This window comes from Salvelinus alpinus, chromosome 24, assembly GCF_045679555.1.
Source record: "Salvelinus alpinus chromosome 24, SLU_Salpinus.1, whole genome shotgun sequence".
NCBI classification, from domain to species: Eukaryota; Metazoa; Chordata; class Actinopteri; order Salmoniformes; family Salmonidae; genus Salvelinus; species Salvelinus alpinus.
In genome coordinates this window covers 30,810,808-30,823,676 of record NC_092109.1, presented here as the reverse complement: position 1 = coordinate 30,823,676, position 12,869 = coordinate 30,810,808, and the positions used below count along the sequence as shown (strand labels likewise).

The window sequence follows — 12,869 nt, the reverse complement described above, 5'->3', positions numbered from 1 at the left end:
TCTGTGTGTTGGTCTGTGAGCTGGACTGTGAGCTGGTCTATGAGCTGGTCTGTGTGTTGGTCTGTGAGCTGGTCTGTGTGTTGGTCTGTGAGCTGGTCTGTGTGTTGGTCTGTGAGCTGGTCTCCACACAACCTTCTCCTAACAACCCTACCCTGACCTTGTTCTTCTGGCATTCTTCCATCAGCGGCTCTTCTAATCTTGGGCCCGTTTTCCTGAAAGCATCTTAATGCTTAGCACTTCTTAGAACCTTTGTTGGAGCATTGTTAACTCTCCGAGCTGATTCCCAAAACCATCATTATTAACGTTGCTCCTGAAAACATTCACAGACCACTCGTAGAACAGCTAAGTGCTTCGTTAGATGCATTTTTGCTCTCCCGCTTCACTTTATACACAGAAGATCTCCGCTAAATATAGAATCATATGGTTTATCTGTCTCTCTGTGACCACCAATAATTTCAGAACAAAGTTGCCATTGTCTTTGCAATTGATACAAACAAGCCACATATAAAAAGACGGTTCAAATGAAAACCGAGATGACCGCATGCAAATATAAATAGTCTACAGTAAGCTATAGGCCCATTTCATTCATATTGAAATAAATGTAATGTTCAATAAATTCTATTTTGCTACTTGTGGGCTACCGTCTGTAATTTGTCTCAATATATTTCATGATGTGTAGCCTAACATGCGCAATGACGTGCCAAATCTGTGATTTAGTGCATTTTTATTGGGTAAGAATTTATTAGAAAAACCTGCCTCAATTGTTGAAGGCATATGTTTTATTTATTTATTTTATTTTACCGTTATTTTACCAGGTAAGTTGACTGAGAACACGTTCTCATTTGCAGCAACGACCTGGGGAATAGTTACAGGGGAGAGGAGGGGGATGAAAGAGCCAATTGTAAACTGGGGATTATTAGGTGACCGTGATGGTTGAGGGCCAGATTGGGAATTTAGCCAGGACACCGGGGTTAACACCCCTACTCTTACAATAAGTGCCATGGGATCTTTAATGACCTCAGAGAGTCAGGACACCCGTTTAACGTCCCATCCGAAAGACGGCACCCTACACAGAGCAGTGTCCCCAATCACTGCCCTGGGGCATTGGGATCTTTGTTTAGACCAGAGGAAAGAGTGCCTCCTACTGGCCCTCCAACACCACTTCCAGCAGCACCTGGTCTCCCATCCAGGGACTGACCAGGACCAACCCTGCTTAGCTTCAGAAGCAAGCCAGCAGTGGTATGCAGGGTGGTATGATATGTGGTAACATCCCTTGCTGATCCGTCTTCAGTATTGTGAAATAATTCTCATGTCAAGGTAAGATTTAAATTGAGAAAGCTGATCTGAGAACAGCGCTGTCTTTCTTTTGATCCTATCAGTATCGACACATGCTCCAACGACACATGCTCCAACGACACGCTCCAACGACACATGCTCCAGAAAAAAAGGAGTTATCTAAAACCTAAAAGGGTTCTTCGGCTGTCCCCATAGGAGAACCCTTTGCAGAACTCTTTTTGGTTCCAGGTAGAACCCTTTTGGGTTCCATGTAGAACTCAACACTTTCCACAGAGGGTTCTACCTGGAATCAAAAACGGTTCTCCTATGGTGACAGCCGAAGAACCATTTTGCTCCAACTCACACCAAGACTCAGAGAACTGGAACATACAACAAGACAGGGGAGTTTCATCTCAAACTGGATAGGCAGAGTATGCAAATATACATGTACACACTGCATTGCTTAAACATCACCCAAAGGAGTGGTTTAACACATGAAGATGTGTCGCGTGCACACACACACACACACACTCGCACATATTACAAACAAGCCTTTATGTTCATACATACTAATGCATGCATACTCTCATACAACATCTACACCTACTGACGTTCTATATGAAAACTAATATAAAACACACACACACTTATACAAAGACACACACATACACACAACAGATTCTCCAGACTACCGTGCAGAGAATGCTGCAATGCACCGCAAGTGTTGACTGAGAAGAGGAGAGGAAGGGAGTGTAATAGGGAAAAAGAGAGAGGGGTAGAATGGTGGAGCGAGATTACAGGGAGAGAGAACATTTAGAGAATTAGAGAGGAGACAGGAGTGAGAGAGACAACATTAGACAGACAGACAGACAGACAGACAGACAGACAGACAGACAGACAGACAGACAGACAGACAGACAGACAGACAGACAGACAGACAGACAGATAGATAGATAGATAGATAGATAGATAGATAGATAGATAGATAGATAGATAGATAGATAGATGTTTCACACATGTACAAGTGTGTATTATATGCATGTTTGAAATAGATTATTAAAAATAAATAAACATTTCCACCCGTGTATAATATACACACTTGTACATGTGTTTTTCTCCTCTATTTTGCAACCTGCCAGAGGAGTCCCTCTCAGCTCTGATGAATGCTCTGGCTAATGAGTTAGAATATGCAGTTAAGGAACAATTAGAGAAAAGGGAGCCGGAGGGAGGTTGTGAGTTCCCCAACCTCCACCTCCCTTCCCCTTTCTCAGCTGTTTCCCTCAGAGTGGATGAAGACATGCAGAAGGAGAAGACTCACACAGTCAACACAGGGGGGCTCACTACAATCAGTATCATCACTGTCTGCTGTTCTCCTTACGAGAAGTGAAATGAGCATGTCTTATAGTAGATACGTGTGTGAGGTAAAGTCACTTTATGATGGTGGGGATAGTGATAGTGATGCTGATTAAGCTTGTTTTAGGAGAGAAGGCCTACTCTTCGCTGGCCATTTTAGTTAGTGTGGGAAAAGGACTTAATTTTCTATGATCATATTCAAACTGATTCTCATGCATAACATTTTGGTGTAACATGTGTCCAAAATGTTTGGGTCAAAAGAATGTTTCAGATGAATAATAATAATATATATTTATATAAAGTGCTCTCTGATAATCATCCTTGCACATGGGGCTTAGTGACCCTGTTCCCTGGTGGTGGCAGCAGGGTGAATTGTGAGATGAGTGCTCCAGTAGAGGCAGACTAATGAGTCTTCTGCTTTTGGAAATAACACAAACTGTGGGCACTAGGCACCACAGGGGTGTTACCGCTGGCAACTGGAGCGGCTGTCCCTATTCCATCGCCTTATTGGCTGCAACCTCATAAAAACAAAAAAAAAACTATGACAGAACCATTTACATTTTAGCAGACGCTCTTATCCAGTGACTTACAGGAGCAATTAGGGTTAAGTGCCTTGTTCAAGGGCACATTGACAGATTTTTCACCTAGTCAGCTCAGGGATTCAAACCAGCGACCTTTTGATTATCGGCCCAACGCTCTTAACCGCTAGGCTACCTGCCACCCCTTCAGGGGTAGTATTCCCCATCCAATTAAATCATTTGCATAAATGAAATAAACCACTATGTCCTGGCATCCCATTTCCTCCTGAGCCTCATTCCCTATTTAAACTGCCTCTTAAATGAAAACATAATTGAGTGAAGAGAATGGTGTCAGGATTGAGCTAAGGGGCATTTTCCTTTACCCATCCAGAATATAGAATGCCTTCCTACATCATCTGGTATAGGCAGCTTTCAATCTGATAAAGACTGTTCAATTCTATTATATTCCATCTGATTCTGGAATGAATAAAAGGGATTAGAGATGTCTGTCTGCTGTATTTCAATATCACAATATGTGCAATAGAAACAGACCATTATTGTTTTTATCTGGTGATGCTAATTCTATCAAAGGAGCACATAGTACGTACTGTACTTCCCACTATAACGTTCACAGCTGGATGAATTCAACGTTTATAAATGCTCGAGAATCCATCTAAATATGACGAGGCTGTTGTGATTTTCACCGTAGCTTACACATACATGCAAGAACAGACATGAGAGACACAAACACCAAAACTCCCAGCCCCATAAATGATGTCATCCTAATGCAGCTGTTCACTGTCCACGACAACTCAGGTGTTAACTGAAATACAATGAAGTTACCCCTGGCAGCCGGTGCTGTCTGAGAGGCCCTTCATGGTAAGTGGAAGTGCTCTGGGGTAACCTGAGCTGACGTCATGTTCCAGGGAGAGAGAGGGCAGTGTCTGAGTCCTTCATCATAATCATCCATCGTTTAAGTAGAGGTTCATGATTCTTCATTACTCTTCAGGCACAACATTCAAAAAACACTAATTGAATCAGATACCCTCCCAACCTGTTTGTGCCAGCTCTGTTGGCATGCCCTTTGACTCTCCACCCCAAATAATCAGCACTCCTCTCCGTATCCCTCTCTCCCCCTGCTCACCTGTATTTCATACTGCTGTGGCGCCCTATTGCCTCCTTCATGTGGGCATGGCCCTGGGGGACCGGGCGGGACCCTGACTGCTCCCTGGACTTGGCTGAGCCCTGGGTGTTGTAGTTGCCATTACCCCCTTGGCTGCTCCCTCCACCACCTCCTCCACCTCCCCCACTGCCTCCCCCAGGGGGTGGCGCAGTGCGAAGGCCACAAAGCCGGTCCTCACTGCGGCTCTTCAGGTTGTGCTCCGTGCAGGCAAAAGAGACCTGCATGGTGACCACTGCCTAGTCTCTGGTAAACTAAACTGGCCCCTGGAGAGGTTCTTTGGGATGCGGCTTAGGGTCAGACCCCAAAATACTAATGTCTGCTAAATTGATGCTACAACTTAAAGTTGCTTTGGTAGAGTGTAGATGTGATAGAGCTAAGATGTACCTGTCCAGACAAATGCCCAAACAGGGAAGGTTTGTCTTATCTGTCCAGAGCCACAGGCGCAGGCAAGAATCCAGGCCCAACCTGGCACACGCAGAGCCAGCGTCTGGTCTGTCTCGGTCTCTTCTCTCCTGTCTGGTCCTGTTGCAGCCCAGGCGGAGCTCCTCAGAGTTCGCTTAGTCTCAAGAGGTTTCTAGTGAGAACATTGGTTCCTCCCATCATCATCAGCGGGGAGCTAGTACATAGTGTCGTCCTCGTAGGCTGATCAAGGGGCGCAGCTCCACGGGCTCGGGTAGGCTACCTCTCGAACCGCGTTCTCCGCGGACGGCGAGCGCAACAGATTCCTCACTTGACTGACTTGCCTAGTCTTGCAGAGACATCCGGAAAGATCGTGGTGGCGAGGAAGACGCTTGCTATATGTTTTTGATACAGCTTGATTGATAGGCAGGGTGGTAAAGCATTAATCAGCTTGCTTGTCTCCTTTTCAGCTACAAACGTAGGTTAGTCTATCAGTGTCGAGCCCAGCTTGAGCCCCGGAGTGCGCCGCAACAACCACACTGTAGATGAGCTTCAGACATTTTTTCGCACATTCCCATAAATGCATATGCTAACAGAATTAAACACGCGCTAAAACACCAGTCTTCTAATGCAGACATCCAGTGTATTTCCCCTGTCTGGCACAGTGCCCAACCTCATGCAACATCGATCTGAGGCAAAAGGCAGCATCAGCAGCGCCAAATCGTGTGGTCATTTTATCCACTTTGATGAATATTGTCAATAGCATAACTGCTATAATAATCTATTTCGGATGTCAGTCAGGCTATACATTTCCCTAATCAAAAAGGATCCTGGCACGCAGTAACCATTTCACAGCATAATTGGCATGATCGGCAAAAATGTGATGATTTAATCAAATGCATAAATCGATGCCACAGTTACCCTGTGTCCCATCTGTTTCATTTGAGATGTTGGTGATGGTGGCAATTCTCTTCAGAAGTATCATTCCAATCCCTGGTTGTCCTTGCAGCGGGTCCCAACGTGTTAATCACGAAACATTCAAAGTCGATGATTGTGAAAGGCGCCCCCCCTCTCTCTCACACTCTCTGTACACATTAAACAAAACGGGTGCTTTCTAACACAGAAAATAACAATATATTCTGCGTGAATCTAATAGCACAATGCCAACGTGGTCTAAAGCATTTCATATTATTCTGTAAGCAAATCCGAGACACTCGAAGTGTGACATGTTACGTTTTGTATGGTATGTGTTAATTTGTGGACGTCATCATCCGTTACGAATTGCAATTTGTATGATACGTTACGAATTCCAATTTATTGTGGCAATTTTTTTACCTTTATTTAATTCGGCAGTTAAGAACAAATTCTTATTTACAATGACGGCCTACACTGGCCAAACCCTAACCAGGACGACGCTGGACCAATTGTGCGCAACTCTATGGGACTCCTGATCACCGCCGGTTGTGATACAGCCCGGGATCGAACCAGGGTATTTAGTGACGCCTCTAGCACTGCAATACAGTGCCTTAGACCGCTGCACCACTAGTTAGCTAGCTCTAGGGGTTAGGGTTAAATTTAGGAGTTAGGTTAAAGGGTTAAGGTTAGGGTTAGGGAAAGGGTTAGCTAAAAGGGTCAATGTTAGGGGAAGGGTTAGCTAACATGCTAAGTAGTTGCAAAGTTGCTAATTAGCTCAAATGCTAAGTTGTTCTTGATGAGATCCGAACATACAATCTTCGGGTTGCTAGAAGTTCGCGTTTTACGCTTACCCAACCACCTTCCTTTCATGTTTGCCTTAAGTAGCCTTCTATCTTATGTAACCATACCAAACATAACATATTATAATAACTTCAGTGGCCCGGATTTACATGTACTATGTTACGTCTAGTCTATGAGACCAGTCTGACAATTCACAAATAAAGAATCTCATTCTTCCCTTTCACTGGTGCACAGGCTGTATCGGGTCCTATGTGTAGCTGGTGTAGAGAGTCAGATGCAGGACAGCAGATATGAGTAATCAACGTACTTTTACTCAAAATGTCAAATATACAAAGTAACAAATACACGCACACCATGACAGACCGAAAATACAATAAACAATCACTCCCAAACAAACATGGGGGAACAGAGGGTTAAATAATGAAACAGTAAGTGTGGGATTTAAATCAGGTGTGTAAAACAAAGACAAAACAAATGGAAAATGAAAAGTGGATCGGCGATGGCTATTAGGCCGTTGACGTCGACCGCCGAACGCCGCCCGAACAAGGAGAAGGACCGACTTCGGCGGAAGTCGTGACACAGGCATACACATCGATAAACCGGGACTGCACTGCCAGCCTTAAATTCAATACATTGTATACACGCAGACGCATGTCTGTTAAAAGCAACCTCACTTTTTTCAATAAACCCTAATGACCACTCCCTTTTCAATAAATACTCAAGCATATGGATGATGATTCCCCCTCCCCATATTTTTCATTCTATCTCTCTGTCTCTGTCTCTGTCACCCTCTCTCTCTCCCTGTATTGAAAAACAGGCATACAGTTGAGCAATCGCTTGATTAACTCCACAGTCTGTGAGGTAGTGTTAGTATTATGCAGCCTAGTACTGTTGGCAGTTCAGAGTGAATGGTGGGGACAGGGATACATGTGGATAGGAGACAATTTTTGAGACAGCTCTTATTCAATTGGCTTTTGAGGGAACCATGTCATAAGTCATCAGGCAGTCTACAGTATTGGTTCCAGATGGTTGGATAGTGTACTGAGGGAGACCAAAACAAATCAATGATCCTAAAAGCAAAACTAAGCATTGATCTTTTTGTTGGGAATCTGAGTGCCCCACAAACTCATCCAACTAGGATTACATACACAGACTATATTAATAAATGTCTATGTCAAAATGATACATTTACAGTTACCTGTTTACCTGTAACATTTACTAACATTTACCTTTTGATTAAATAAAATGTGTCATCATAATACCCCATGTAAAACGGACATTAATATACAGTAGATAAGATCATATCAGCTGTGTGAAATACAAATACACTTGCTTTTTCATTGGCGTGCAGAGTTTCTGATGTATGTATTTGCTATTTCAGCACCAGTGATGATGTGAGGGTTAAAGACCCAATGCAGACATGTTTATATCAATATCAAATCCCTTACTGTAAAAGATTTCCATTAAAATTGGCAAAATAGATTTTTAGCACAAAAAAAAGTGGGTAGGGGAAAACTGAAAACTACACTGAACAAAAAATATAAACGCAACATTGGTCCCGTGTTTCATGAGCTGAAAGCATTAGTCCCATCTTTCATGAGCTGAAATAAAAGATCCCAGAAATGTTTCATATGCACAAAAAGCTTATTTCTCTCAAATTTTGTGCACAATTTTTTTTACATCCCTGTTAGTGAACATTTCTCCTTTGACAGGTGTTGCATATCAAGAAGCTGATTAAGCAGCATGATCATTACACAGGTGCACCTTGTGCTGGGGACAATAAAAGGCCACTCCAAAATGTGAAGTTTTGTCACACATCACAATACCACAGATGTCTCAAGTGATTTTATTTTTTTTACCCATTTTTCTCCCCAATTTCGTGATATTCAATTGGTAGTTACAGTCTGGTCCCATCGCTGCAACTCCCATACTCGGGAGAGGCGACCCAGCCAAGCCGCACTGCTTCTTGACACAATGCTCGCTTAACCCGGAAGCCAGCTGCACCAATGTGTCGGAGGAAACACAGTACACCTGGCGACCGTGTCAGTGTGCATTGCGCCCGGACCACCAGAGGAGTCGTTAGAGCGCGATGGAACAAGGACATCCCAGCTGGTCAAACGCTCCCCTAACCCGAATGGCCAATTGTACGCCGCCGCATGGGTCTCCCAGTCGCGGCCGTTTGTGACACAGCCTGGTATCAAACCAGGATCTGTAGTGACGCAGCTAACACTGCGATGCAGTGCCTTAAACTGCCGCGCCATTCGGGAGGCATCTCAAGTTTTGCGGGAGTGTGCAATTAGCATGCTGACTGCAGGAATGTCCTCCAGAGCTGTTGCCAGATAATTTTATGTTAATTTATCTACCATAAGCCGCTTCCAACGTTGTTTTAGAGAGTTTGGCAGTACATCCAACCTGCCTCACAACCACAGACCATGTATATGGCGTCGTGTGGGCAAGCGGTTTGCTGATTTCAACGTTGTGAACAGAGTGCCCCATGGTGGCGGTGGGGTTATGGTATGGGCAGGCATAAACTACGGACATCGAACACAATTGCATTTTATTAATGGCAATTTGAATGCACAGAAATACATTTACATTTTACATTTAAGTCATTTAGCAGACGCTCTTATCCAGAGCGACTTACAAATTGGTGCATTCACCTTATGATATCCAGTGGAACAACCACTTTACAATAGTGCATCTAACTCTTTTAAGGGGGGGGGGGGTTAGAAGGATTACTTTATCCTATCCTAGGTATTCCTTAAAGAGGTGGGGTTTCAGGTGTCTCCGGAAGGTGGTGATTGACTCCGCTGACCTGGCGTCATGAGGGAGTTTGTTCCACCATTGGGGTGCCAGAGCAGCGAACAGTTTTGACTGGGCTGAGCGGGAACTGTACTTCCTCAGAGGTAGGGAGGCGAGCAGGCCAGAGGTGGATGAACGCAGTGCCCTTGTTTGGGTGTAGGGCCTGATCAGAGCCTGAAGGTACGGAGGTGCCGTTCCCCTCACAGCTCCGTAGGCAAGCACCATGGTCTTGTAGCGGATGCGAGCTTCAACTGGAAGCCAGTGGAGAGAGCGGAGGAGCGGGGTGACGTGAGAGAACTTGGGAAAGTTGAACACCAGACGGGCTGCGGCGTTCTGGATGAGTTGTAGGGGTTTAATGGCACAGGCAGGGAGCCCAGCCAACAGCGAGTTGCAGTAATCCAGACGGGAGATGACAAGTGCCTGGATTAGGACCTGCGCCGCTTCCTGCGTGAGGCAGGGTCGTACTCTGCGAATGTTGTAGAGCATGAACCTACAGGAACGGGTCACCGCCTTGATGTTAGTTGAGAACGACAGGGTGTTGTCCAGGATCACGCCAAGGTTCTTAGCACTCTGGGAGGAGGACACAATGGAGTTGTCAACCGTGATGGCGAGATCATGGAACGGGCAGTCCTTCCCCGGGAGGAAGAGCAGCTCCGTCTTGCCGAGGTTCAGCTTGAGGTGGTGATCCGTCATCCACACTGATATGTCTGCCAGACATGCAGAGATGCGATTCACCACCTGGTTATCAGAGGGGGGAAAGGAGAAGATTAATTGTGTGTCGTCTGCATAGCAATGATAGGAGAGACCATGTGAGGATATGACAGAGCCAAGTGACTTGGTGTATAGCGAGAATAGGAGAGGGCCTAGAACAGAGCCCTGGGGGACACCAGTGGTGAGAGCACGTGGTGCGGAGACAGATTCTCGCCACGCCACCTGGTAGGAGCGACCTGTCAGGTAGGACGCAATCCAAGCGTGGACCTTGCCGGAGATGCCCAGCTCGGAGAGGGTGGAGAGGAGGATCTGATGGTTCACAGTATCAAAGGCAGCCGATAGGTCTAGAAGGATGAGAGCAGAGGAGAGAGAGTTAGCTTTAGCAGTGCGGAGCGCCTCCGTGACACAGAGAAGAGCAGTCTCAGTTGAATGACTAGTCTTGAAACCTGACTGATTTGGATCAAGAAGGTCATTCTGAGAGAGATAGCAGGAGAGCTGGCCAAGGACGGCACGTTCAAGAGTTTTGAAATACCGTGACGAGATCCTGAGGCCCATTGTGAGACCCATTTTTGGGGAGGAATCTTTGACCAACAGATACATATCTGTATTCCCAGTCATGTGAATTCCATAGATTAGGGCCTAATGAATTTATTTCAATTGAATGATTTCCTCATTTGAACTGTAACTCAGTAAAAAAATTGAAATTGTTGCATGTTGCAATTATATTTTTGTTCAGTATAGCTGTTACTGACAGAGCGGTTTGGTCTATTAACCAATTTACAGCATGCTGATGTCACCATGGAAAGCCAGAACTCATGCAAATCTGTTGATTAGAAGGTCCTGTGTAGATTGTATTTTCAACCAGCAACTATCAGGAAATAACAATGATCAAATGTTTTCACACTTTCAAGGTGTTAGTTTCATCAGCTGTTGTACCATATGATATAAATCACAAATAAAATAAAATAAATGCATTTTGACTACATTGGGCCTAAATTGGGAGAGCATACCTGGAATAATTGCAGCACTATGGCCAGGTCCTGATGATACTGAAAATACATAATCCTGACCTCAACCACAACCTTTGACCCCTAAACCTAGCATTAGTCCAAACCTTAACCTACAGCTGTAAAATCATGTATCTAACATTGACCTTTAACCTTAACCATAACCCTGTCAAACTGAGGGTAATAGGCTAGAAGTGGTCGTTGTTGGGTAAAAAGAGGATGCCAGGGAATGTGACAGGCGGCTCACATCCTACTAACACTGACATGATTAGAATGTTAGGCACAAACATTTTTACAGTCAGAAAAATGGTTCACACAACCATATTTTACACCATCTGTGTGTTGAAATTCTGTTATCCTGTGCTGGGCTATAGGGACACACTGGCATTATGTTAGTCTCTAGTGGGGGAAATGTATAACTGCAAGGTGAACATTTTTCACAAGCACCATGCACATCTGTCCGTCTCTTTTAGGTCATATCACCACCATATCTTAGTGATGATAAACAAGCCAGGGGCTTTCACCTGGGTTCTGGAGTAGAAAACAACACACACACCAACAACAGGCCATTCAAAGTGACAACTCCATACCAAAAATGTATTTTTAAAACAGTTTGCCAGTGGATTAGCCACAGATAGCAGGAGTAATGAGAGCAGGCTGTGCCCCTGTCTGTCGCTCTGCCAAAGACTGATGTTTGATTTGTCACAACCCACACCCTATGCCCTCCCCCCTTCCTCTTATAAGAACATAATCCCATCCTCTCTCTCTTTCTCAGAATTCATTTGATTCTGTGTGTGTGAAATCAGGAGGCTTACCTCCACTACACTAGGAAATCTGATTTAAAACACATTGGAATATAAACCTATTATCATTTACAGATTGATGGAATCTGAGTGAACGTGATGAGAATATACATTCCTTTTTTAGGCTACACTCTTAGAAAAAAGGTTCCAAAAGGGTTCTTCGGCTGTCCCCATAGGAGGACCCTTTTTTGGTTCCAGGTGGTTCCAGTTCCTCTCTGTGGAAAGGGTTTTACATGTAACCCAAAAGGGTTCTACCCAGAACCAAAAGGGTTATACCCCGAACCAAAAAGGGTTCTTCAAAGGGTTCTCCTATAGGGTTCTTCAAAGGGTTCTCCTATTCTAGATGGCACCTTTTTTTAAAGAGTGTACTACCACTGATAATAGGACAGGACATACAAGGTGTTAAAAGGAGATGATTATGTTTTGTACCATTAAACAATTGAATATGTATCACTCATTTTAAAGAGAGTGGGGCTACACTCTCTCTTTTATCTTTATCTTCACTCTCTCGGTCTCTCCGTCTACCTCTCTCCTACCTGTATATCATGGCGGTGCTCTCCGTCTACCTCTTTCCTACCTGTATATCATGGCTGTGCTCTCCGTGTACCTCTCTCCTGCCTGTATATCATGGCAGTGCTCTCCGTCTACCTCTCTCCTACTTGTATATCATGGCAGTGCTCTCCGTCTACCTCTCCTACCTGTATATCGTGGCAGTGCTCTCCGTCTACCTCTTTCTCACCTGTATACCATGGCAGTGCTCTCTGTCTACCTCTTTCCTACCTGTATGTCATAGCAATGCTCTCCGTCTACCTCTCTCTCACCTGTATATCATTGCAGTGCGTTCAGCCTCATAGTCAGTCAGGGAGATTGCACATTCTCTGAGGTACAGCGTCAGTCTGCGTTTCTCCACCAGCCTGTGGGCGGCCTCCAGGATCTGGGTGGCCAGCTCTGACTCACTCCTCTGCTCGGCACTCCTGGACCCGCTCTTGGCAGTTGTTTCCCAAGCGGAGGACGAAGATTTGGGCTTCTTGCTGATGCCATACAGGTCCTCCACTGAGAACGTCCCTCCCTTACCACTGTCACCTCGGCTTCCAGCAAACAT

At 44.9% G+C, this 12,869-nt stretch overlaps 1 protein-coding gene across 3 annotated transcripts in view; it reads right to left on the bottom strand.

The window, feature by feature from the left end:
* Window positions 1–12,869, bottom strand: part of LOC139552590 (voltage-gated potassium channel subunit beta-3-like) — a 25,933-nt gene extending 13,064 nt beyond the window's left edge. Inside the window, exon 1 of one of the 3 annotated variants that reach the window (XM_071364463.1) lies at window positions 12,589–12,869. In XM_071364463.1, coding sequence (XP_071220564.1) covers window positions 12,589–12,869 — 281 coding nt within the window. Of the gene's footprint in view, window positions 1–4,290; window positions 5,957–12,588 lie in introns of those variants that run through there. The other 2 variants (XM_071364461.1, XM_071364462.1) reach the window with 2 other exon arrangements.